The sequence below is a fragment of the Pan troglodytes genome, chromosome 1 (genome assembly GCF_028858775.2).
Source record: "Pan troglodytes isolate AG18354 chromosome 1, NHGRI_mPanTro3-v2.0_pri, whole genome shotgun sequence".
NCBI lineage: Eukaryota > Metazoa > Chordata > Mammalia > Primates > Hominidae > Pan > Pan troglodytes.
This window is the reverse complement of record NC_072398.2, coordinates 72,053,749-72,079,352: the sequence shown is the minus strand read 5'-3', so window position 1 is coordinate 72,079,352 and position 25,604 is coordinate 72,053,749. Positions and strand designations below refer to the sequence as shown.

The window sequence follows — 25,604 nt, the reverse complement described above, 5'->3', positions numbered from 1 at the left end:
CTTCTTTCCAAGGGCAAAATCTCCTGGGACCTGGGTGGGGAGGTGGGGGTGGGGAGCTCATTAAGTCACTGACAGTGGAGAGAAGATCATTACACAACCTCTCAAAGAAGAAAAATCAGAACACCAGGTGGAGGGCAATCCTCTAGTGGGAACTTCACCCACCCGACCGCTGTGCACACAGTGAGCTCAGCTGTCTGACTCACATTACCCCGCATTTCAAAGGAGGATGTGAGAGGGAGAGCAAGACATAAAATGGAGGCCTCTTGTCACCCACAAAACTGCTTATCCATAGAGTGTACTGCCTTCTGTGCCAGGCAGCACCATGAGGGTTTTAGTGCATGGACTCCAGTCAGAATGCCTAGGCTTGAATCCCAAATGATGCCACTTTCTCTGGGTGTAACCTTTGGGCAAGGTACCAAACTTCCTTGTGCCTTAGTTTCCTACCTATAAAGAGGGATAGCCTCACATAGTTGTGGTTAGATTAAAATATGTAGAACTCTTAGAAGTGTGCTAGGCACAGAGTAAACTGACAGTAAATTATTACCTATTATTATTATCTTCACCTTCACTTATCAAATAAAAAACCATTGAGGGTCCTGCCATCAGAACTCCTTTTAAAGCAAGACTCTAAATGACATAAAACTACATGGCTTAGAGAAAGACAAGGCCTAAGAGACACATGGAGACTGTGGAGGCAAAATCTCAACAGCTTTGCATTCTCCAGAGAAAGAGGATGGATCAATTCTTTAAAACAATAAAGAATCCAAAGATGTCTAGGAGCTACAATCGATTCACTAACAAGACAAAATCCCAAGCTAGGGCCATGGCCATTTATGGAGACTTCTCCAGGTTGGCACTGACGTCATCTTTGATTTTTAGAAAAGCATGCACTAACTGGTTTAGAAAATGTATTAAATGCCCCTTCTGGTCCAGACAGGATGAAATCTTTGAAATGGACTAGATGGAAATATGTTCAATGATCATCAGTATATTTGATGAATTCATGTGGAATTGAACAAGCATAGCCAAGAAGTTTTTTTTTTTTTTCTTTTTTTTTTATTTATTTATTTTTTTTAATTATACTTTAAGTTTTAGGGTACATGTGCACACTGTGCAGGCCAGTCACATATGTATACATGTGCCATGCTGGTGCGCTGCACCCACCAACTCGTCATCTAGCATTAGGTATATCTCCCAATGCTATCCCTCCCCCCTCCCCCCTCCCCACCACAGTCCCCAGAGTATGATATTCCCCTTCCTGTGTCCATGTGATCCCACTGTTCAATTCCCACCTATGAGTGAGAACATGCGGTGTTTGGTTTTTTGTTCTTGCGATAGTTTACTGAGAATGATGGTTTCCAATTTCATCCATGTCCCTACAAAGGATATGAACTCATCATTTTTTATGGCTGCATAGTATTCCCAAGAAGTTTTGAGTAAGGGGTTAAGTTCAACCTTCAGGAAGATCTCTAAGTGAAGCAGGGCTTGATCTTGCTTTCTTTAACAATTTTGTCAGTGACTTCGAGGTGACTGAAGGTGATATGGTTTGGCTGTGTCCCCACCCAAATGTCATCTTGTAATTCCCAAAATACACACGTCAGTATGGGGAGGGACCCGGTGGGAGGTAATTGAATCATGGGGGCAGTTTCCCCATATTGTTCTCGGGATAGTGAGTGGGTTCTCACAAGATTTGATGGTTTTATGTGTCTGGCATTTCCCCTGCTGGCACTTATTCTCTCTCCTGCCACTGTAAAGAGGTGCCATCCACCATGTTTGTAAGATTCCTGAGGCCTCCCCAGCCATGTGGAACTGTGAGTCGATTAAACCTCTTTTTTGTATAAATTACCCATGCTCAGGTATTTCTTTACAGCAGCAAGAGAATGGAGTAATACGAATGTATGTTAATTAAACTGGCAAATTACGTAAAGAAGAAGGGATAGCTAATACATGGGATCACAAAGTCAAGATTCAAAGGATTTCAATGGGATAAAGCTAAAATTTAATATGATTTTATATAAGACCTATACCTAGGTTAAGAAGACAATTGACTTCAGTCTTGAATACACTTTGCCTTTTTGACAACAGTTCCTGCAGGAAAGATCTTTAATTGACCACAAACTTACTATAAGCAAACGTCATGACTTTTCTTAAAGATCCTAGCACAAGCTTAGCTTAGAATTCACTAATAGAAAATACAGGGGAAGAAACAGACATGCCATATTTTACATAGTGATTTGAACAGTCCTGGGCAACATAGTCTAAAAGGCATAATGACAAACTAGGGACATGCAAAAGACAGCTAGTAGGATCTTTAAGAGACTCATAAAACTTATGATCTAAAGAATAGTTGAAGGAACAAGCTCTATTTAGAAGAGAAGAGCCAGCAGAGACATCATCCTATACACAATTATCTGAGACATTAACATGTAGCCAGCCTGTATATAGTGGTCCTATTTGCTCACAGACATCTATCCCACACTTTACAGTAGATGAGTATATTTTTCTAATGCACACAAAGGTACTATATATGGCAGCAGTCCTGAGCGTAGAAGTAGGAAATCAGCATATTCTTTATTGCTCCAAAGGACGGAGCTGACCAAACAAATGGAAGTTAAAGGAAAACATATTTTTGCTCAGCCTAAAGAACTGTCTAAGAATCTGCATTACAATGATGGAATGAGTTGCCTCTTCAAATAATGTAGCCCACATTACCAAGAGTGTTCAAACAGTGGTTGGGCAGCCATCTGATGAAATGGCTGTAGGAGGGATTTCTACAATGGGTGGCAGATTGGATATTATGACCTTGAGGTGGGCTTCCACCTCTATGTGTCTAGAATTGTCAGCGATTCAGCTGGTATTCCTACTCTTACTTCCTGAAATTAGGGAGGTGATTCACCACTCCATGAGATAATTTAAAGATCCAATTAGGTTCCGAAAACAGAGGTCTGTGGATGTTCTGCCCAAACCACCCCCAGACTTGGTAATACTTGAAAGGTGGTAGCTACTATTATTCTTAGGTATTGCTTATGAAAGACCATGGGAAGACAAACACATTTCTTATTTAGCAAGTACTTCTGGAACATCCACTATGTTCCAGACAGTGTATTAAGGTATGACAGTGCAATTTTACATAAGAGACATTGTTTCTGCCTTCATGGAATTTACATTCTAGAAGTAGGTTACTCTAAACTCAAATGCCAAATTGACATTAAGGTTGACATCATTTGGTGAAAGTTCAAAGAACACAAATGAGGCTGTGACCAATGCAAAGCATCATCAATGTGAACAGGCCATCACTTATTGAGTACCTACATACTTCATGTAATATTATTGAGCACAACTCATCTCATTTAGGTTTTTAAAATAATCTTTATAACAAGTCTATGAAGTAGATACTATTATTCTCATTTTTAAGAAATAAGGCTCATAAAGGTTATGAGGCTAGCCAAAAACACAGGGCTTTTAAGAAGATGAAATGAGATTTGAATCCAAGTCCATCTGATTCCAAGGTTGTGTTCTTCCCATTACGTTCTGCTGCCTCTCTTAAAGATACAAATGTGAGCAGGTGAACGTTAACCCTCTTAGAAGTGAGGTGTATGCAATCTCTTGAATAAGATGAAATAGGTGGTTACTCCCACACCTGCAGGGCAGAGTGTAGGGGGTGCTATAATAATACCAGGCATGCAAAGTACAATGGCTCACTGGCATTGATGTTAATTCAACTCCTCATAGGTTTTTCCTAGTGTAGAATATGTTTCCACTTGTGACCATCCAACAATGGTGAGCACTTGTTCCTTTCAAAGTCAGCCTTCTTTTGTGGTTATACACAAGGGAGTCTCTGTTCTATGTCAGAATGGAAGACCACGCTTAGAACTGTGGTCTGGACAGCCCCATGAGAGAATTTCACCTATAGTGCTAATTGAGTTAATGCAGTCTTAGGGCCTTGAACAACTATTTACAGACTCACAGAAGTCTAGGGACCCTCTGACATCCAAGAGTCTTAAATCTAAAGGCCAACCCCAATTGGCAACTCTGGTGTTGCCTATATTTCTTCAAAATAACAATGCTAGTCTCAGTGTGGAAAACCACACAGAAAGGTTAATAAACTTGTTGAGAAGGGCCATAAAGGAAGGAAAAAGTCACCCCAATTGTTGAAGTTCATTGTGGTTTAATGAAAAAAGCCTAAATGTTGGCATCAGACCGTTCTGTTCACTAACTGTGATTCTGGTCAATGTACTACCGACCCTTAAATAATAAAATGTGCCTTACACACACACACACACACACACACACACACACGAACAAATCAAGAGACAGAACAATACAATGTTATTTTGTTAACAAAAGTATTATATCTAAACAAATAAAACCAGAAGTATGAGTACTCTCTAGGGGATGGTACTTTGGGTGGCTTGGATTTTCTTCTTTTTGCTGTTTTGTTTTTTTCTAGATTTTTTATCACATGCATTCCTTTTGTTAAAAAAATAGATAAAGTAGAAAACAAGATACGCAGTGGCAAAATGTTTGCTCTTAATTTTTGAAATTACATAAAGTTTAAAACTTAGGAAAAATGATTATAGTATGAGTGTTTGAACAAGAATTCATTGTACTGGCATAGGAAGAATAAACCTTAATATTATTTTTATTAGCATTGTTTTTGCAGAAATTGTAGGTGAAATAAATATAATTAATTATTCACCTTTTTAAAAATATCCAGTTTGACCTCTATTCACACAAACTAGAAAATCGAGAGGAAATAGATTCCCGAAGACATACAACTCCTTTAGCTTGAATCAAGAAGGAATAGAAACCCTGAACAGACCAATAATAAGCAGTGAGATTAATCGGTAATAAAAAAAGGCCAAAACAAACAAACAAACAAAAAAAGCCCAGGGGCAGATACAAACATATTTACAGCCAAATTCTACCAAATATGCAAAGTAGAATTGGTACCAATTCTACTGAAACTATTCCAAAAGACTGAGAAGGCGAGAATCCTCTCTAACTCATTCTATGAAGCCAGTATTACCTTGATGCCAAAGCCAGGAAGGGACATAACACACACACAAAAAAACTGCAGACCGATATCCTTACTGAAAATAGACGCAAAAACTCCAACAAAATACTAGCAAACCAAATCCAACAACACATTAAAAAAAAAATCACCATAGTCGAATGAGTTGCATCCTAGAGATGCAGAAATTGTTCAACATATGCAAGTCAATAAATGTGATTCATCCCATAAACCGCATTTAAAAACAAAAGCCATATGAGCATCTCAATAGATGCAGAAAAAATTTGATAAAATTCAGCAACTCTTTATGATAAAAACTCTGAAGAAAATAGGCATAGAAGAAACATAGCTCAAAATAATAAAAGCCATATATGAAAACCCACAGCCAGGCCAGGTGCAGTGGCTCACGCCTATAATCCCAGCACCTTGGGAGGCCAAGACAGGAGGATTACCTGAAGTTGGAAGTTCGAGACCAGCCTGACCAACATGGTGAAACCCTGTCTCTACTAAAAATACAAAAAATTAGCTGGGTGTGGTGGCAGGTACCTGTACTCCCAGCTACTCGGGAGGCTGAGGCAGGAGAATCGCTTGAACTTGCGAGGCGGAGGTTGCAGTGAGCCGAGATTGCCCCACTGCACTCCAGCCTGGGCAACAAGAGCAAGACTCTGTCTAAAAAAAAAAAAAAGAAAGAAAGAAAAGAAAGGAAAACCCACAACCAACATCATACTGAAAAGGGAAAAGTTGAAAGCATTATGCCTAAGAACTGGAACAAGACAAGTATTCCCACTTTCCCCACTTCCATTCAACATAGTATTAGAAGTCCTATCCAGAGCAATCTGGCAAGACAAAGAAAAAAAGGGCATCCAAATTAATTGGAAAAAAAGAAGTCAAACTCTCTCTGTTTGCTGATGATATTATCTTATATCTAGAAAACCCTAAAACTTCCTCCAAGAGTCCTAGATTTGATACACGAATTCAGTAAAGTCTAGGTTACACAATGTATACAAATTATTGGCACTGCTATAAACCAACAATGACCCAGCTGAGAATAAAATCAAGAACTCAATCTCTTTTACAATAGCGACAAAAAAAAATACCTAGGAAAATACTTAACCAAGGAGGTGAAAGATCTCTACAGGGAGAACTCTGCAAAACACTGCTAAAAGAAATCATACAAGACACAAGCAAATGGGAACACCTGCCATGCTCATCAATTGGAAGAACCAATATCATGAAAATGACCATACTGCCCAAAGCAACCTACAGATTCAATGAAATTCTGTCAAAATATCAAGATCTTTTTTCACAGAATTAGAAAAAACAATTCTAAAATTCATATGGAACAACAACAACAAAAGCCCGAATAGCCAAAGCAATCCTAAGTAAAAATAACAAATCTTGATGCATCATATTACCTGATCTCAAATTATACAAGACTATCATAACCGAAATAGCATGGTACTGGTATAAAAGTAGATATACAGGCCAAAGGAACAGAATACAGAACCCAGAAATAAAGCCAAATACTTACAACCATATGATCTTTGACAAAACACACAAAAACAAAAACCAAGGAAAGGACACCCTATTCAATAAATGGTGCTGAGAAAGCTGGATAGCCACATGCAGAGGAATTAAACGGGATCCCTATCTCTCACCACACATAAAAATTAACTTAAGATGGATTAAAGGCTTAAATCTAAGATCTGAAACCATAAAAATTCTAGCAGAAAACCTAGGGAAAACCATCTGGACATTGGCCTAGGCAAATAATTTATGACTAAGACCCCAAAAGTAAATGCAAAAAAACCAAAAACAAATCAATGGTACTTAACTAAACTAAAAAGCTTCTGCACAGCAAAAGAAACAACCATCTTATTTCATAATCAAGAGTAAACAGACAACCTAGAGAATGGGAGAAAATATTTGCAAAACATGCATCTGCAAAGGACTAATATCCAAAATCTACAAGGAATTCATATAGATCAGCAAGAAAAGAAATCCCATTAAAAAATAGGCAAAGGACATGAATTGACATATTTAAAAAAAATACAAATGGCCAAAGAAACATGTAAAAATGCTCAACATTATGAATCATCGGGGAAATGTAAATTAAAAAATGAGATACCATTTTACCCCAACAAGAATGGCCATTATCAAAAAGTCAAAAAACAACAGATGTTGGCATGGATGTGGTGAAAAAGGAATGCTTATACACTGCTAGTGGGAATGTAAATTGTAACAACCTCTATGGAAAGCAGCATGGAAATTTATCAAAGAATTAAAAGTAGACCTAACATTTGATCCAGCAATCCCACTATTGGGTATCTATCCAAAGGAAAACTAGTCACTATATCAAAAAGACACCTGCATGTATATGTTTATCATAGCACAATTCACAATTGCAAAGATATGGAATTAATCTAAGTGCTCATCAACTGATGAGTGAATAAAGAAAATGTTTTTTAATATATATAATACATATTCATATATACAATGTGTGTACACATATATATATAAAATGTGTGTGTGTGTATAGTAGTGTTCCATGGTGTGTATGTGTATGTGTGTGAGTGCTGGGATTACAGGCGCCCGCCACCATGGCACCCGCCACCACGCCCAGCTAATTTTCTGTATTTTTAGTAGAGATGGGGTTTCACCATGTTGACCAGGCTAGTCCCAAACTCCTGACGTCAGGTGTTCCACTTGCCTTGACCTCCCAAAGCGCTGGGATTACAAGCGTGAGCCACCGTGCCCTGCCTAATGACAGCAATTAATTAGCATTATGTGAGGGATTACTCCAAGTGTTCAGTGACATTTAAGTTGTAATGCATTAAATATGGTGTTGAATGTGCAGGATGCTAGATGGTGTTCCTACAACCTCTTATTATACACAGACTTACAGAGATGTTTATATTAAAGGAGTTTCACCTGAATGCTAGGCCCTGGGCTGCTGTCTTCTTTCCTCTAAAAATAGCTTAAAATTGAAGGTTTTAACTTTGGCATTAAGAATAACACCCTCAAGGAAAAAGTTTTGAGAAAAATAATGTATCACAAACATACTTTTAATGCTTCTTTCTTTATACGTTACCCTATTTTGTGATTATGAGAGAGAACAAAAATATATACAGAATTGAGGTGGGGGGTAGTAAAAAGCAAGCATTTGATGTATAGAAACAGAAATTGGGAAGAAACATGCCAAAATATTAATGGCAGTTTTCTCTACACTCATGGGATAATGAATGTATTTTTTTCTATTGATTAAAAAAAAAGATAAATAGCCAAAATCTCCAAAGCCAGGAAAAATAACAGCACTCTGAAACCTAGTATTTTTAGACTGAAACCCAAAATGAAAGTCTAGGGAGCATTCCTAGTGGAATGCCCATGCATGCAGTAGAATATACAAATGCAGGACACTATCTGGAAAGCATAGGCAAGACATAAAACATTCATTTCTATAAAATTGAAACAATTTATCTTCCATTCTTGAGCAGATGAGAGGGTAAATTGAGGTTGATTTTTTTTCACCCTGGTGGACATGTTGGAGGAAATATGAGTGTTCCCGCCTCTGGCACTGTTTAAAATAAGTCTCTTGGTGCCGTGACTGGACTAGTCAGAGACAACAGCTGACAGAGCCTCCCCCCTCCTCTGGGGGTAGACAGCACTGTAGGCGGACTCTCGTCACCACAGGGAGGAGGTGGGATGAAGATGTATCCCTCAGTCTTGGGAAAGCGGGATGCAGAGAAGCAGGCTGTCAACCATAGATTGTCCATCTCCCATCTATAGCTGATCCCTGACTTTCAGAGTATTATATGCTCTTCACATTGCTCTCTCTTTTAAATCTTTATTTAACCAACTGACTTGTCTCCAACACCCAGCAGTTACTATGAAGCTTGACTACCAGCTATGTGACCTTGGGCAAGTTACTTCACCTCTCTGGCTCTCCCTTTCCCAATTAATAAAAGGTGCCAGGTGCGGTGGTTCACGCTTGTAATCTCAGCCACTTTGGGAGGCTGAGGCGGGTGGATCACCTGAGGTCGGGAGTTTAAGACCAGCCTGACCAACATGGAGAAACCCTGTCTCTACTAAAAATACAAAATGAGCCGGGCGTGATGGCACATGCCTTAATCTCAGCTACTCAGGAGGCTGAGGCAGGAGAATCCCTTGAACCTGGGAGGTGAAGGTTGCGTGAGCCAAGATAGCACCATCGCACTCCAGCCTGGGCAACAAGAGTGAAATGCCGTCTCAAAAAAAAAAAATTAATAAAATGCAAGGATCTTTAAAGCTGCACTCAGCCACTCATCTACAAGCTCATTCTTATTTTCATTGGAAAAAGTTAGTTAACTGATAAAAGGATGCCTTCTCGAGGCGTCTGGAGACTCCATGTCTTGCTTAAGAAGTGTTCTTAAGTCTGGCTGTGCTTCAGAAACATCTGTGGGAGCTTGTCAAATGTACAGATTCTGGGCCCTCTCCCAGACTTGTGAAATTTAAATCTCTGGGGTTAGACGTCTGAAATCAGAAGATACTTAGGTAGCTGCTCTATGAACCGGCATGCACGAGTCACTCATTAGGGCACATTTTGTTCTTTTATCATCCTGAGTAACCAAGGTTACAATTGCCTCTAAGAGGGGAGCAAAGGGCATCATTCAAAATGACCACAGTTCAGCACTAGTTCTTCAAAGGCCTTTGTGTAAATTAGAAAAAAGTACCCATCTGGACAGATGTGCCCTTTCTCTCAGAGTTGGCTTGTCTTAGCAAGCATGGGTTGGGTTTTAGCCTTCCATTGCTGGAGAGATGTCCTCTTAGCCTGATGTCCTCTACAAAGAACAGTGTATCACTGTATTCAGCTGACTGACCACAAGGGTTTTGTGAAAAATCGGTCAAGTTATATGTTTTCGCTTGAGAAAATCCCTGCGAAGGAGGTGCAGAGTTTCCCAAGCCAACTGGAGGGGACGATTCTGTTAAGTCTGTCTGTGGAGGAAATCCTGGTAGATGGAGATTTACTTTCAAGCACTCAGTTCCTGCCTGCTCACCCAAGGAAGGGTTTTTTTGTTTTTTTCCTTTTAAGGGACAATGTTTCTGCTAGAATCAGGTTTCAGCAGGGCACCTCTAGAGAGAAGAAACAGAACTTTAGGTTTAATTCCAAGAGCCCCTTTGGTCTGTTGGACACAGAAAAACGTAAGAGAAAAGGTAGTGGCATTTTCATTGACTCCTAGGGGAAGAGGAGAAGATAAAAGTAAGAGAGAGAGAAAGAGAGGAAGAGAGAGAGAGAGGAGAGGAAGGGGGGGTGGAGAGGAAGACAGAGAGGAAGAGGGAGAGGGAGAGGAAGAGAGAGAGGGAGAGGAAGAGCAAGAGAGGGAGGAAGAGAGAGAAAGAAGGAGGAGGAAGAGAAGAAGAAGGAGGAGGAGGAAGAGGAGAAGGAGGATGAATAAAATAAACTGCTGAATGAATATGCTGGAAACCCTTGTTAGCAATAAGTGATAATGATGAGAGAGAAAGAGAGAGAGAGGAAGAAGAATTAAAAGAGAGCTAATGGGAAGATAATCCCATTTGTGGATGGCAAAGCAATGACAGAAGCTGGGCACAGACAATGAAGTCTGGGCTGGAGGGCAGGAAACGAGGGCACCCAGAGATAAAGAAACAGCCACAGTCTGGCCAGCAAATCTTGTTTGAGGGGTCGGATGAAGGTGAACGGGACAGCAGTGACATGGAAACCAGCAAAGGGATGGGAGAAGTAACAGCCAGATGATGAGCTAGAAATAGGCAAAGAGTCAGAAATTTCCTATGTCACAGCAGACTGTCTGACCCCACCTGAGTCACCTCAGAGAAGACTTTGGGCTGGTCAAAGAAACAAGACATGGCCTAAGACCTGGGCTTGGAATCACAGCTACAGCTCAACATGCCAGTCACTGCCCTAAGATGGTCTAAGCATTTACACTTTGATGACAGCTGAGAGGAGGTTCTTGCTCAGTTTTAGGTGGACAGGAGAAGTCGGGATTGATTTTGGATCTTTTTGAATAATTAGTGAAGGCTGGTCTCACCTCATCCTAGAACTCAGAGGCAAAGGTATCCTCTCCACCAGATGTGGTCTTTGTCCTTTTAGTGGTCTCTAAGGAACTGTTAAGAATGACATCCTTCAGGCAGGACAAAATAAAAACACCTCCTGTCAAGGACATGTTTTGAGCAAGACAGAGTTGCTGAGGCCAGTCATGATGAACACAGTCCTCATTCTTGGCTTCAAGTGGGAACTGGCTCCTATGGTTTGGGACATTTGCTCCTTATAAAGATATAGATTCCCTAAGCAGGCACTCCTGAGCGGGTGAGAAGTAGGAAGAAGTTGCAGAAATAGAAGGGAAGACAGTATGCACCTGGGACAATGAGAATGACATATTAAGGCAGCATGGGCCATGTATGAGTAAGTGAATGTGTGTGTGCCTGTGTGCACCTACTTGGCATGTCATGGTAAGTGCATTGCCTCCAGAGCAGGCAGTGTAAGGAAGAAGTACTCTGATGGGCAGGACCATTCCTGACAACAGCTTCTAACACCTTGGAGAAACACCTGTTCATTTTCCACAGCAGGTCACTTCCCATCTCATGAATGATCGCTCTGTCTCCATCCTTCAGCATTGAAATCTAGTGATATTTTATATCTCTCTAGTGGGGAATCTCCTTGGTGTTGCCCTCTGTATCTGAGATGCCAGAATAAGAAATCAGGCTATTATTTACTGGGAATCCTCACATGCATGAATTTAACCTAATTGTAATCTTCTGAAAATTGTATCTAGAGGCCCTTGGGTGTACTTTTAATTTAACAAAAAAACATGATTATAGTCTTTTGTAATCATTTCCAAAGTAGCTACATAAATCTGTTTTTCCTCCTCTAATATTTTCATGTAAATCAATCTCTCTTGCCTCCTCCACCCTTGTTTATTGTTTTCAATTCTCTTCTGTGAAAACTTCCAATTTGTCCTTGTTGTCCTAGCAAACAAATATCAAACACAGACTTTAATAGTCCCCGGCTGTGTCTATGCAGCCACAGGGATAGCAGGCCAAGGAGTTATTCAGTGAATTCATACAGGGGAGACAGAAGACAAGGTAAGCCACTGTGCAGGGGTAAGACCTGTCCACCCTGGGTCCTGTGCCTGGCAGCAGGGTCACAGGGGATGTTGTGGCAGGGAATGATTGATTTTGTTGCCAACCTCAAAGACCAAGGCTGTAACCTCAAACATTCCATGTTCTTTTAATAACCCATTAGAAATCTGTCATCTGTGACTTTGTTTAAATCTTTCTGAAGCTATTTTTACTCTTAGTGAATAGGACCTTCTTGTGCACTGAATTCAATGATCTTGTAATTTGCCATCTGGACCCTGTCACCTGGCTGAGCTGAAGTGACTAGCTTCACCACTAAGACCAACACACAAATGTTTCAACCTGCCTCATTTCTGCCTGAGCAATTGTGGCAGAACTGGAGTCACCAGGAAATGATTGCAACCTCCTCGATTCACATGCTTTCTGCATATGGTCTCCAATTCTCTGCCATTCTTGGCTGTTTGGTCTTGACTTTTATCTATAGGACAATTTTAGGAATATGTTTTACTGAGATAATCCAGATAAATAAAAGTCTAGCTAACCCCAAGAGGTTTCGTGTTTGTTTCTTTGCTTTTTAGGATCATTTAAATTTAATATGAAAGGTCCCAAAAAAGTAAAGTGTAGTGAGAGTACACCTGGAACGTCTCCCTCCCTCCTGCTAGCGGGTCTAGTATGGGGGCTTTAATGTCCACAGCCTCAGTAAACAAGACCTCTTTGCTATCTAGTCTTTTGCCACCTTACCAGCCTCTTATCCTCTCTCTGGAAAGTGAATTCTTATGCTACATTGAGCTTTTTATTTACCATTCCTGAAAAAACCATGTTTCTCATGTCTCCGTACCTTTCTGCATGCTAGTTCCCTTTGCTTAGAATGACCTTTGTTATCTGGCAAGTAGAACAGTTCACAATCCAAATTCTCCATGAAACCCTATTCCATATTTTTGACCTCACATAAGTCACCCCTTAAATTTCAATGCCACAGACTTTCGCTCACATCTTTATTTTAATAAGTATTAGATTTCATTGCAATTACTTGTTACTCTTTCAACTGTCTACGTAGACTGTTAGTTCTTCCAGAGCAGGAACCACATCTTCTTCTATAAATAACAACCTAGCATACCCTGGACCACAATAGGTAATGGGGTGAATATCTGTTGAAAATACAAATGAGTGGGAGAATAAATGATGGAGTGGTGAGAGAATTACTATAAACAAACTGGCTTCCTGTCATGCACATACACACACACACACACACACACACGTACATACCATACAATCACACATATACCACATGTGCACACATAATGCACAGGCACCACTCACACACACCACACACACATGCACGCACACACACACATACACCACACACATGCATACACACATGCACACACATGCGTGCACACACACAAACACACACACATGCACATTCAGGACCAGGAAACTAGAAGGAGGCAGAGGCTGGGTAAAGTTGCAGGTGCCACTCCTCCACCTCAAAAAAAAAATCAATTTGTAACTTCTTATATCAGTGTCCTTGATCAATTTTCTTCCTTGTCTGAAAGTCATAAAGGCTTATTGCTACTTTTCTCCTGGTACATTGACCTTGATATTTCACTAAAGAATTTGTTTTAACTATTTGGCCTAGGATTTGGTTGTTCTACTTCAAAGGAATGTTCAGCTATTTTAATGTATGCAATACAAGAATATTAAGTGAAAACCATTCACACATGGGCTGCTTACCTCCACTTCAGGAGAATTAAATAAAATATTCAGGAAAATCAGACATACCATTGATTTTTCCATAATACCCCAATATGTATCATTAGTTGGCAATCTGTCAGACAGTTTTCAATTCGAGTGACAGTCTTCATGTTCAAACAAATTTCGATTAATTTTGTGAGAATCATTTAAAGAAACATGGCATCGGATCCCTGATTTAAATCAAGATGTATGGCTTCTTATACTTTTCACTTACCTTGTCATTTTATGAGGAAAAATACAGTCATTTGTCTGGCGCTTTTTAAATACTGAGTACATATAAACTCACACTGCTTATCACTCCTGGTTCCATTATCCTCAAGGTAGTCACTTTTTTCCTCCTCCTAACAGTTGCTCCATTATTTTATTAGTGTCCAAAATGAGACCTCATAGACAGTGATAATCATAGAATAATGGAAATTAAAGATGGAAATGACAGATTAGGTCTTCTTGTCTATTTCCTGGGGCTAACGTTTCTGTCAGTCTATAACTCACTGCTTTAGCCTGTCTTGTTTTAAATGACACTTATGCTGGGACCTCAAACATTTCCCCTGAGACTCTTGTCTACATCCTAAGACTGTCTCTACATACAGCCAGAGGGAATGATGAAGGCTTATGCAATTATCAAGTGAAGTCAGGCCCATCCTCACATGATCTGTCTACAAGGCTAGAGATGTGGAGGCTTGAGTGATTAACCACCAAATCCAGTCACTACAGTGAGCCAGCCTGGATCACTCAGGGCAGAAGTGAAATATTTTGTCATTGTTTTCTCCAGCAGCAAGTCAGCAGCTAAGAGACAGAGATTGGTTATCCATCACTTTTTACACTATTTTAATCAGTAAGAACCACAGTCCACTGCAATTCTTAGCCATCCGATTAGCTAAAGTTTTGGATCCCCAGAAACTATGCAAACATTTCAGAGGCAAAGATGGTAAGGGGACTCCATAGAATGTAAATAGCCAGTGGTATTACTCATTCATATCCCACTGCACATCTATCAGCCAAACCTTCTGCCCTTCTCCCCAATCTTTCAATAACAGGCTGCCTATATGTAGCTGCCCTTCTACAAACACATTCCTCTAAAATTTGTGGGCTCTCTCTGTGATATGATCTCAAATTCTGCCAAAACTGAGCAATCCTTCATTTTCACGAACAGAAAAATTTCATGGCGTTTTGACTTCCCCAAGTTTTCTGACCTGTGACTCAGATTTCCTTTCCCCAACTGCATTTTCTCTTGTCCTTATCCCTCAACTTCAACCTGTTCCAGAACATTTGCCCTCTCCTAACATCTATGGGCATCTATCATGCCTTGACTTAGTCATCAGCTGGCTAAGTTCTCAGAGTTGAGTTCTTCTATCCTTTTATCATAAATCACTCCCTTGGGCTCTTCAATCATTTTTATTGCTCTTCTCCAAACGCTCACCCATTTGTCACCATATTTATTGCTTTGAGAGTCCAGAACTACATTCAGTATTCTAGGTTAGGTCTCATCAGAATCACACGGAAGGGGCAGATCATTGACCTCAGGGATGTGAGTCCTCCATGGCGATGTCTGAAATGACATTGGTTTCTTTTTTCCACCTGTCAAGCTGCAAACACATATCTAATTTGCAATCCAAGCAACCATTCTGAGACGGCTTTTGCCTTGATTTCTTTCTAGTTTTTCCTGTTCCATTGATTGCTATTATTAGTTCGCATTTATTGATCCCCTTCTCCTCCCACCCTCCTTCAGGACCCAGCCAATGCAGAAAGTAAACTCTCAACATCTAAAGGAAACTAAAAAGTTGCTTTTAAAAAGTAATAGAGGGCAGGGCACAGTGGCTCATGCCAGTAATCCCAGCACTTTGGGAGGCTGAGGTGGGAGGATGGCTTGAGGCCAGGAGTTGGATGTTACTGTGAGCTATGATCATGCCACTACACTCCAGCCTGGGCAACAAAGCAAGACAATATCTCAATTAAAAAAAAAAAAAGGCAATAGAAAGTGAATAGTGGGATGCTTGCATAATGTGAATTTACTTAATGCCACTGAATTGTATACTTAAAAATGGTTAAATGACACATTGTATGTTATATATTTTTTATCCCAATAAAACATTCCAAAATGTAAAAAATAAAAACAAAAAAGGAATACATGAGATAACTACTTTGTCCCACTCGTGTGTGTCTAGGGGAAAACAAAAGTCTCATTGGGAAATGGTAATTGGGGATCAAGCAAAAATACTCTCTTATTCAATACAGAGTACTTCCTGAGTCTCTGTATGTCACCCCTGCTGACAGTCCTGGTGAAAACAAATTTCCACTCATGTCAGTCTTGCAAAGCTTATCAGGCTCTGGGAGAGCTACATTGGAGTCTCTGTGGCTTCATGTGTCTCCAACAAAATCATCAGCTAAATTCTGCCTGTGGAATCCTCATGGCTGGTGGTGGTGTGAAAAGGAAGAGAGGGACAGCTTGATTTTCAGATCCCAGCTGGAAGCTGCAGGGCTGCGAGTCAGAGGCTCGTAAATGGAGAAAAAGATGATATGGACGTCACTGGAATGGTATAAATATGGAAAGGCATAGTGACATTTTTACCCATTTGCTGTTCAGAATATAGCCACCCTTTAGCTCTATTCCTCTCCATGCAGTTGCTCCACGTCATGTCTGTGTAAGGAGCAGTGATATGTGGGAACCAGCTAAGTCGTCATGCCCTCACTTACCCCTGGTTTGTCCCCCATTCGTTCCGAATGCAAAGGTGCTTATGTACTGGATCCTTCATGTAGCCTTCATAGCAGAGGCATTCCCCTTAGAAGCAGGGTAAGGAGGAAGAAAGAGAAACATGAAGGAATTGATTAACATGTCTGTGTTTGTAAAAATTAACATGAAATAGTCAGGGTAAACTCTTACTCTGATATTAGCATGAATGAGACAGTAAGTTCCATTATGTCATATACTCCCCTCTCCACCACTCACATAAATGAATACTCCAACCAATCTCTCCATTCTCCAGTGTGTGATACTTTTCATAGAAGAGGAATCTAGTATTTAGAAAGCATCTATTATATATGCTCTGTAAGCACAAAGACCAACAATTCTTTGAGGAAAAGGACTTTTTCATCTTTATTTTCTCAATGCCCAGTATACTACAAGGCACATAGTAGATGAATAATAATGTTTAAAGACTGCATAAGTGAATTATTTCACCAAATATTTCTAGGAATCTTGGAAAGTAGGTATTATTGGCTATGTTATGCTAATGGGAAAAACAGCCTTGAGAAAATTGAAGGCTTGTAGACAGCTTGTAAGTGACAGTTAATGTTTGAGCCTATGTCTGTCTGACTCCAGACCTTTTTCTCCCACCATGCCAGGCTGCTAGCTCATAGAACAACTACTATATGCACAGGAGGCCTCTTACATCTATTATGGTTTTAAAGGAACTCTGGGTTTTAGCTTTTAAGTAAAAATGATTAATTATCTGGGAGTGGGTCACCAGAAGAATCATCTACAATTCCACATTTGTTTAGGATATCACTACGTTTCATTATAATTTGTTATTCCATTAGTATACCAAGGGACCCATGAATCTTCTGGAATTTCATGCAAAACTGTATATGTGCGTATATGCATTTTTTTTGAGGCAGGGTCCCATAACATTCATCTGATTTACAAGTAAATCCAAGATCCCCAAAAGATTAAGAATCATTGCTCTATTTACTCTGATTTTGAAGAAAATTGTTGCTGCTTCATTATGTTAATAATTCTTTATGCAATGAGATGTAGCCGAAACTACTGAGGCCAGTTACACTACAACACTAGTTCCTACTATTTAAATGTCTGCTTAATTTATACCTTGTGAAAGAACAAAGTGTGACTTTCCAAAATTTGTAAATAACAAAGGTGCCATGTCCTAGTGAAATGATGGGCATACCATTTCTTTATCTCTCCAGAAAGAAACACTTTAAGATGATATAAATAGAATAATAGCTTTGAGTGCTATTTTCTCTTTCTGAAGATAAAATCCAGTAAAAACGAAGTGAAGGGGCCTCACAGTTAAGGGGGAAGGTATTGGATAGGGCCTGAGCAAGAGCTTTTTTTAGCATCTTAGCTTAGCCATTCATTTCAAGATTGACCTACAAGCGGCTGTCCATCAGAGACTCACTACCAGATCACACCATTTTTGTCCCCCACAGCAGTTCAGCTCAATGTTCTGAGAAGTAGAGTGAAAACCTCTTCATTTGTAAAAAAAAAAAAAAAAAAAAAAAAAAACCCACAGGGAGTATTTGATCAGGACATTGTCTCCTGCATGGTGAATTCTGGCTTCTACATGGGCTGGATCCACAGTAGGTTCAAGTTTATTGGCTTCAGTGGTACTGAGCTATATCTAGAAATGGTCAGGGAGCTCTGAGCCAAAAATAGAAAAACACAGCTTTAAATTAGATGGTTGATGATAAGGTTTGTGGATGAAGGCTGTTTATTTGATAAAAGGAAAGATAAAGAAGGCAACTACTGGGGAGGGCAAAAGAAGAGAGTACCAGGAGCCTGGCTTCATTGAGAAGGCTTCACACCTTCTCAATTCCAAAGAAAGCACGGATGCTAGACTATAAGATACATAGGGCAGAAACAAGGAACGAGGTTAGTCTTCCCCCATATGAGTAGGTCTTTGACAAATACTGTGCAGTAGAAAATAAATTAATTAAAGGATTTGCCCTATATTTACAGATATTTACACCTCACCCCCAAGATGCAGATATGTAAGCCAATTAATAGGTCAAGGTCTCGAATATACTTTTCCTTTCGGGAAAGACACTCTCCTGGTTGTCCTTCTGTGGACAATTAGCCATGGGCATATTTAGAAGCAGGAAGTAACCTTAGGAGTTTGTCAAAGCCATCACTCTGACTCTTAGAATAGTCTCGGCTAGATGCCTTGCCTAGAATTAGGGATTGACAAAAATGGGAGTTCTCTTCCACATTTGATATCTAGTTACCACAAAACATGTAAAAATAAATGCAGTAACAACTCAGAGTTCAAGCCGAGCCTTATTTTCCTAATGACAGCAATACCTACCATTTGTATAGCACATTTACCTTCTCAAATTGCCTTCGTAGTCATTATCTCCTTATGAGACTTCCGTCACTCATTACAATGAGGGGACATACTGCCGACAACCAATAAAGCTTTCCTCCACATAATGGCAGACGCAGCCCAAAGTCCAAGAAACAGAGAAATTTTCAAACACATCACGCTAGATTTTGGGGATCTCCAAAATTTGCCTCTCACAGGATCCTCATTTCTGGAACCCACCAAGCATTCCTCGTCTGTATTCCTCCACAAAACCAGTTTGGCCATCTCCAACGAAAGGATTTCAGACTTGATGGGGGGAGTTGCTATGGCAACCAACTGCTAAATCTTGACTTTAAGAGGGGTTTCGTGAAAGCACAGGCTCCGACTGTTAGCTGTGAATTTTAAAGACCCCACAAGGGTGTTGGATGCCCTCCTAAGCTAGAAGTGTTACAGCCTCTGCATCTGCTGTGACAGATGGTGGGAACGCATGAGGCGCCGACTCCATGGTGGTGTACATAGGACTCCAACGGAGAGACGTGTCATGGTAAGGAGGAGAGCCCAGCCAGATAGAGTGTGCCCTGCAGGAGCACTCAGGCAACCACACTGTGAAAAAGAAAAGGCCCTGAAAGGTAGTTGGTGCAGGGTCTGGAGACAGCTGCACTTGATCTGTGCTTGGTACCCTGACAGTAGACGCCTCGAGGTACCTTGGATGATGGATAGTGCTTTTGGTCACTTCCCATTCTACAGCTGAAGGACTGAGGCATAAATCTCATTCAAAGATTAAAGAAAAACCTTGAAGCTAGGGGTCCTCAGACATGGCTGGGCTCACCATAAGTTCTCCATGAGGAAAATACAGATCAAGGCCAAATGCCCTCAACCGCTTCTATGCTTCAGGAAGGGGTTGGCTTTTATGAAATAAAATTGGGTGTGCTCCTTCTAAAAAGGGAAATCTTTGTAAGATATCTGACTTGGGTATTATCTAATTGTTTGATCTCCCTTCCCAGCAGAGACATCAGAAAGGAGGCAAGTCCAGGGTCAAATATCCCCAAGCAACTCTGGCAAGGGAGTCAGAGGGAAGTGTGCCAAAAGAACATCCTAAAGGAAGGTGCTTTAATGGAGTTACAGAACGGAGTGTAGCATGTGTTAGCAATCCAGGTATCAGGAACAAAATCGGGACAGAGCTACCCTGCCAAATTAGGTAAAAATCCAAACCAACCAACCAACCAACAAACAAAAACAGGGAAGGTTAGAGAGAGAGACAGCGGTTCAGAGCAAGCAAAGAAGAGGGCAGCTGGTTTGAGTCTGGGAAGTGGGTCGAATGCCCCTCAACAGGTTTACACATTTCCACATGGTTGGGTCTGGCCTATGGAAAGACCTGGGACAGAAGAGATTTCAGTGAACGTCTTGGATAAAGATTAAAACTTAATTTAGCTGGGAAGCCTATGCTCCTTGCAGAACCATAAAAGCTACATATCTTGAAAAGGGCAATGAGGGGTCTGTGGCCAGGATTGATGGGGGCTGTGAAATAAAGCAGGTGTGTGAAGCCTCCATAGCTGTCCATATGGCAGAACGAAGGCCAGGGAGAGAGGAAAGAGAAAGGTCACTGAAACCAGGTAGTCTGTGTCTCCATCAAAAACACAAAACCAAAATAATCAAACAAACATACAACCGTAACAAAAAAACCCTTGCAAAGTGCAGGGAAAGTCAACCTCTGGCTGGATCCAGGGAGCATTAAGCCATGCAGCCCTAGTGTTTTGCTGTTAGCCCCACTTAACCAGAGGCACACCTGGGGTTACAAACCTGGGGACATATGGGAGAGAATGTCAGGGTGCAGTTGGCAAAGGGGGCTAACAGCAAAGCATCAGGGGGCTGGGGCTCTGCTGCAGCCACATAGAAGTGAAACAATTCTAAGCCTTCTGTCTTAGTTCCTTTCCTGCAGCTTGAGCAGTGGGGACAGGTTTGAATAATGGTCAGGAGTGTGAGTTCTGAGTCAGGCAGCCTGAGTTTGAAGTCCAGCTAGGTCATTAACTAGGTAAGTGATCTTGGGCAGATAAGTCAACAACTCTGTAAAATGGGAATAAGAGTACCACCTACTTCATAGTGTTACAGTGAAGCTCCAATTATGTAATCTAAGTAAAGCACAATGCTTGACACACAGTGAGCTCTCAAACATCACCTATCCTTATTTTTACCGAAAACCATTTTTTTCCTAGGTATTTCCCACTGGTCTCCCCTGACCTGGAAGGGCACACAGTAGGCTTTCTGAAATTGTCAATGCAATGAACCTAATTTACATGCATGCTGAATTACCCGACAGCCAAATGATAAAAACATAAATTGTTATAGAATGAGAACTGTTAGAAGAGGTCACAGTGCTCAGCAGAAGATTGGGAATGGCAGGCATACCTTGGGGTACCAGCCTACCATTTCTCAAGTGCATCCAAGTTCAAATTGGAAAGCCTTTGGGCACTTGATGATCTTAAGAATAGTTGCTAGTGCTGAGTATATCCCATGCATTGGGCTGAGTGCTCTAGGTATATTACATCCCTCCCAGGTAGCATGTTGCTAGAATAGAAATACAGAGGGAGGCTGGAATGAAAAACAGATCAGCAAGTATTCTCCAGCTCCAGTTCTTCCACAGATTCCTGATACATCTTTGAAAAGTCTATAAATTGCACAAGGAGGATATAAAGAGGGAGCAAAACAATGCTTTTTCTTTCTATTTTTGTATTTTCTTTTTATTCTATTTATTTATTTATTTGAGACAGGGTCTCATTCTGTCACTGTGGCTGGAGTGGAATGGTGCAATCTCGGCTCACTGCAGCCTCGACCTCCCAGACTCAGGCAATCCTTTTGCCTCAGCCTCCTGAGTAGCTAGAACTACAGGTGTTGCACCACCATGCCTGTTTAATTTTTTGTATTTTTATTAGAGATGGGGTTTATGCCATGTTGTCCAGGCTGATCTTGAATTCCTGGGCTCAAGCAATCTGCCTCCCTTAGCCTCCCAAAGTGCTGGGATTATAGGTGTGAGCTGCCACGCCTGGCCTATCTTTTCTCTCCTTCCTTAGTGTATAAGTTTTCTATTCCTACAGTAAAAGCATACCACAAAGAAAGTGGTTTAAAACAACATACATTTATTATCTTACCAGAAGTTTAACATGAGTTTCACTGGGCTAAAATCAAGGCGTCTATAGAGCTATGTTGCCTTCTGGAGGCACCCGGGAGAATCTATTTTCTGTGTTCTTGCCTTTTCCAGCTTCTAGAGGCTGCTGACATTCCTTGGCTCATGCCTCCTTCCTCCATATTCAAAGTCTGTAATGGCTGCTTGAGTCCTCCTCACATCACCTCACTCTGACCTCCTTTTCTGCCTCCCTATTTCACTTCTAAGAACGCTTGTGATTACATTTTGACCACTCAGATAATCTTCCCCCCAAATCTCCCTGTTTTAAAGCCAGTTGTTTAGCAACCTCCATTCCATATGCATCACTAACTCTCCTTTGCCATGTAACATGACACATTCACAGGTCCTGGAGATGAGAATGTGGACATTTTTGGGAGTGCATTATTGTGTCTCTCACACCTGGTGTTCTGAAGCATGGTGCAGGTGACAGGTAAACAGAGACTCACTTGGGGATGCTCTTAGGAAGGATGCCTGAGGAGAGCTCTGGCACCAGGAGGCTGCTCCTTTGCAGTGACTGAGCATCTGTGTTTGTGTGTTTGTGTGTGTGTGTGTGTGTGTAAAAGTACACAAGTGCACTGCACAGCTCCATGCATCCATATGGGCAGACCCCTCAGTATGGCTGGGAAAGCACATGTCCCAACACTATGACATTTCCAAGTAAGCTAGCTAGAGGATTTCAAAAATAAAGTCGACTTGACTTGAAGCCAATTCCCACACTCAGCTCTTTGGAGAAAGGCTCTGGGATGGAGTGTGGGAGGCGATAAAGTTTCTTACTGATGAGCATGTGGGATGACCACATCACCAATGCTTTCCAATTCCAGCATTCATGAAAATGAGAGTCTTTGCAGTATTGTTTCTCAGCTGCTATCCAAAATGAAGATGCTGCACCTTAGTTTTGTCTTGGGGTTTGGGAGATTATTTTTAGTCTTCCTCTGTGTCTTTCCAATTGGAAATTCATTCATTGTCACAGACACTGAGAAGCTATTAGCAGGGGAGGGGCTTCCCAAAGTCATTTTCAGCAGGGATTAGAAATGAGACATCTGGAAGGGACTGAAGAGTTGATGGGAGAGCTTTGCTGTAGACAAGCAGCTTCCTGGCACATGGAACAGTAATGCTTAGTAATGGTTGTTTTTTAAATAGTTTTGAATGACAACTATGTTGGATCTGACATGTCTGGGGAAATTAAGCAACCCTTTATAATCCCACCTTTGCAGATTTCATGATAAATAAAACACAGACTCTGCTTTAGGTAGCTGTGGGACTTTGGGCAAATCGTGTAACTTCTTAAGGAATTCAAATGTGAATGTAAAGCATAGAGGCAGTTTATCATTGAGACCCCTCCAAGCCTAAAGCACCAATCCCTTCTTTTCACATGTAACTGAAGGTGTGCTTCCTTTTCTTTAAAATCCAAGTAGGAGCATCCAAAGCTCCCCCCGGGGATCAAGCTTCTCTCAGAAGTGAGTTTAACAACTGAGATTGTCCCAAATCCTTCCAATCCAAGCCAGCTGGAGAACTAGGGTACCAGAGACTAGCTCAGTTGCATGGAGAGCCCCCACCTCTGAGATTAGCTCTTTTTAATTTCTCCCAAGCATACTAGCTTTTGGGCATGGTACACAGCCCATCTGTTTGGTTTGGTGTTTGCCTGACAGCGTGGGAGGAGCAGCAAGTAAGCACAGTCTTAGACTTCAGATGTTTAAAATGTTGTACTTTCTCCTCCATATGGGGGCCTAGAATCTCTGTGATGGGCCCACATAAAACAACTTTAACACCTAAGATGGTGAATTTTAGATGTTTCAGTTACCTGCTACTCTCCCAGAGGGATCTAGTCATAGATTATAACAGAAGTAAGGGCTAGATATCTTAGACTCATCCTCTATTAAGATCTCTCTACCTCAGCACCTGAAGAAGATGCGAGTGTGGTGGGCTGGGGTAGAGGGGGTTGGCGGGGGGTGGCTGCACATGCTGTACAAAAAGCTTCAGGGGTTGGGCCCCAACTCCAGCAACGTTTAGCTTGGGAATCTTAGATATCACTTTAACGCTTTCCTTTGCTCTAAGGGATCATACTACTTTGGGAAGGATCTATTTGTGGTACTCAATTTACCAAAAACAAGCCATCATAGAGACTACTGTAGGTGAATGTCTTCTTCAGTGAAAGTGCAAAGCAAACTGAAATAAGAGATCCATGCTCCTGGCTTTGTTGGAACCCAAGGAGCAATGGGAGAGCTCTAATTCATGCCACACTAGAATTTGAACCCTCCCTCAGGGAAACCCCAGCTCCATTTGATAGTATAACAGACTTGAAGACGTTCCTACTCTTTGACCCAGTACTCTCTCACTAAGATTTATCTGAAGAAAATAACTTCAAATGTGTCCAGCATTTATGTGTAAAGATGTTCATTTTAATAGTATTTATAAAAATTAAAAATTTAAAGCATCCTAAATGTCAAATAATAGGGGACTGTTTAAATGAGCTATGATATAGACATACAATGGAATACCAAATGGCCATTAAAATTATGTGTTTGAGGATTATTTAATGATTCTGGAAAAGTTATGATGGAATGTTAAGTGAAAAAAGCAGGAGAACCCTACTAGACTTAGTATGCTTCTAGGAAGCCCTTAAAAATCATGCATAGTAAAGAGACTGGAAGGGAGGACATTAAAATTTTAAAAGTGACTTATCCAGGAGATAGAAATATTGATGATTATCATTTTCTTCTATAAACTTTTCTAATTTTTAAAAAGTTTTCTACAATAAACATGCATTAATTTTATCATCATAAAATGTCTAGCCCCAGTATTTAAATATCCCCTGACTATGGGATAAATGGGTTATGGAAGTCATCCTAAAACTGAGTTTTCTGGCTTGGGACTACAGTTAGTATCCTTCCGAGTCTTCTGCCAGAAAATTACCACAGTTTTAGCCAATAAGCTCTGCGGCCCAACCACATGCAGGCAGTCCGCATGGTCTAGGCTCGAGATGGCAGTGGGACGGGGAGTTGGGAGGCATGGTCTGAATTTCAAGGGAGTGATTGCAAGAGGCATGATCTCTCTGACAGTTACCCGCTGCCCGGTGCTCCTGCCTACCAGTTTCGGGGTCGCATTGGTGTTCACAGGGGTCCAGGAGCCGCCGGGCACAGAGGTCCATGGCCCAGGGTCCGCTGGAGTTCTGCTGAGAGAAGAGAACCACTTGGGCAGGGTTCAGCCAGTCACTGGCATCCAGCTGGCTCCCCTCCAGCAAGATGAAGCGGCTCCCTGCAGGGTGAGAGAAAGGAAGCATGCCTATATGTGCAACACAGCACACGTCCACAAGCCACCAAAGACAAGGAAATCCCAACCTGAGAATTAGTACCAATCAGAGATCCTAACTCTCACCATTCCTAGCACATCATTAGCCCAGAGCAAGGGATCAGCAGACAGAGGCTGGGCCATCACTTGGACCTCTGTGAGGCCAGACATTGAACTCTCCAGCCATGGAGTGCCCTGCTGCCTTGCTCCATTCCGTCTTTCCAGGGAGTTCCTAAGGAAC

At 41.1% G+C, this 25,604-nt stretch overlaps 1 protein-coding gene across 1 annotated transcript in view; it reads right to left on the bottom strand.

Annotated features, from left to right (window-relative positions):
* ASTN1 (astrotactin 1) overlaps positions 1–25,604 on the bottom strand; it is a 303,816-nt gene that overhangs the window by 137,598 nt on the left and 140,614 nt on the right. Inside the window, exons 7-8 of the mRNA XM_514021.8 lie at positions 25,163–25,330; positions 16,553–16,637 (exon numbers count right to left, since the gene is read on the bottom strand). Coding sequence (XP_514021.3) covers positions 16,553–16,637; positions 25,163–25,330 — 253 coding nt within the window. The remainder of the gene's footprint in view (positions 1–16,552; positions 16,638–25,162; positions 25,331–25,604) is intronic.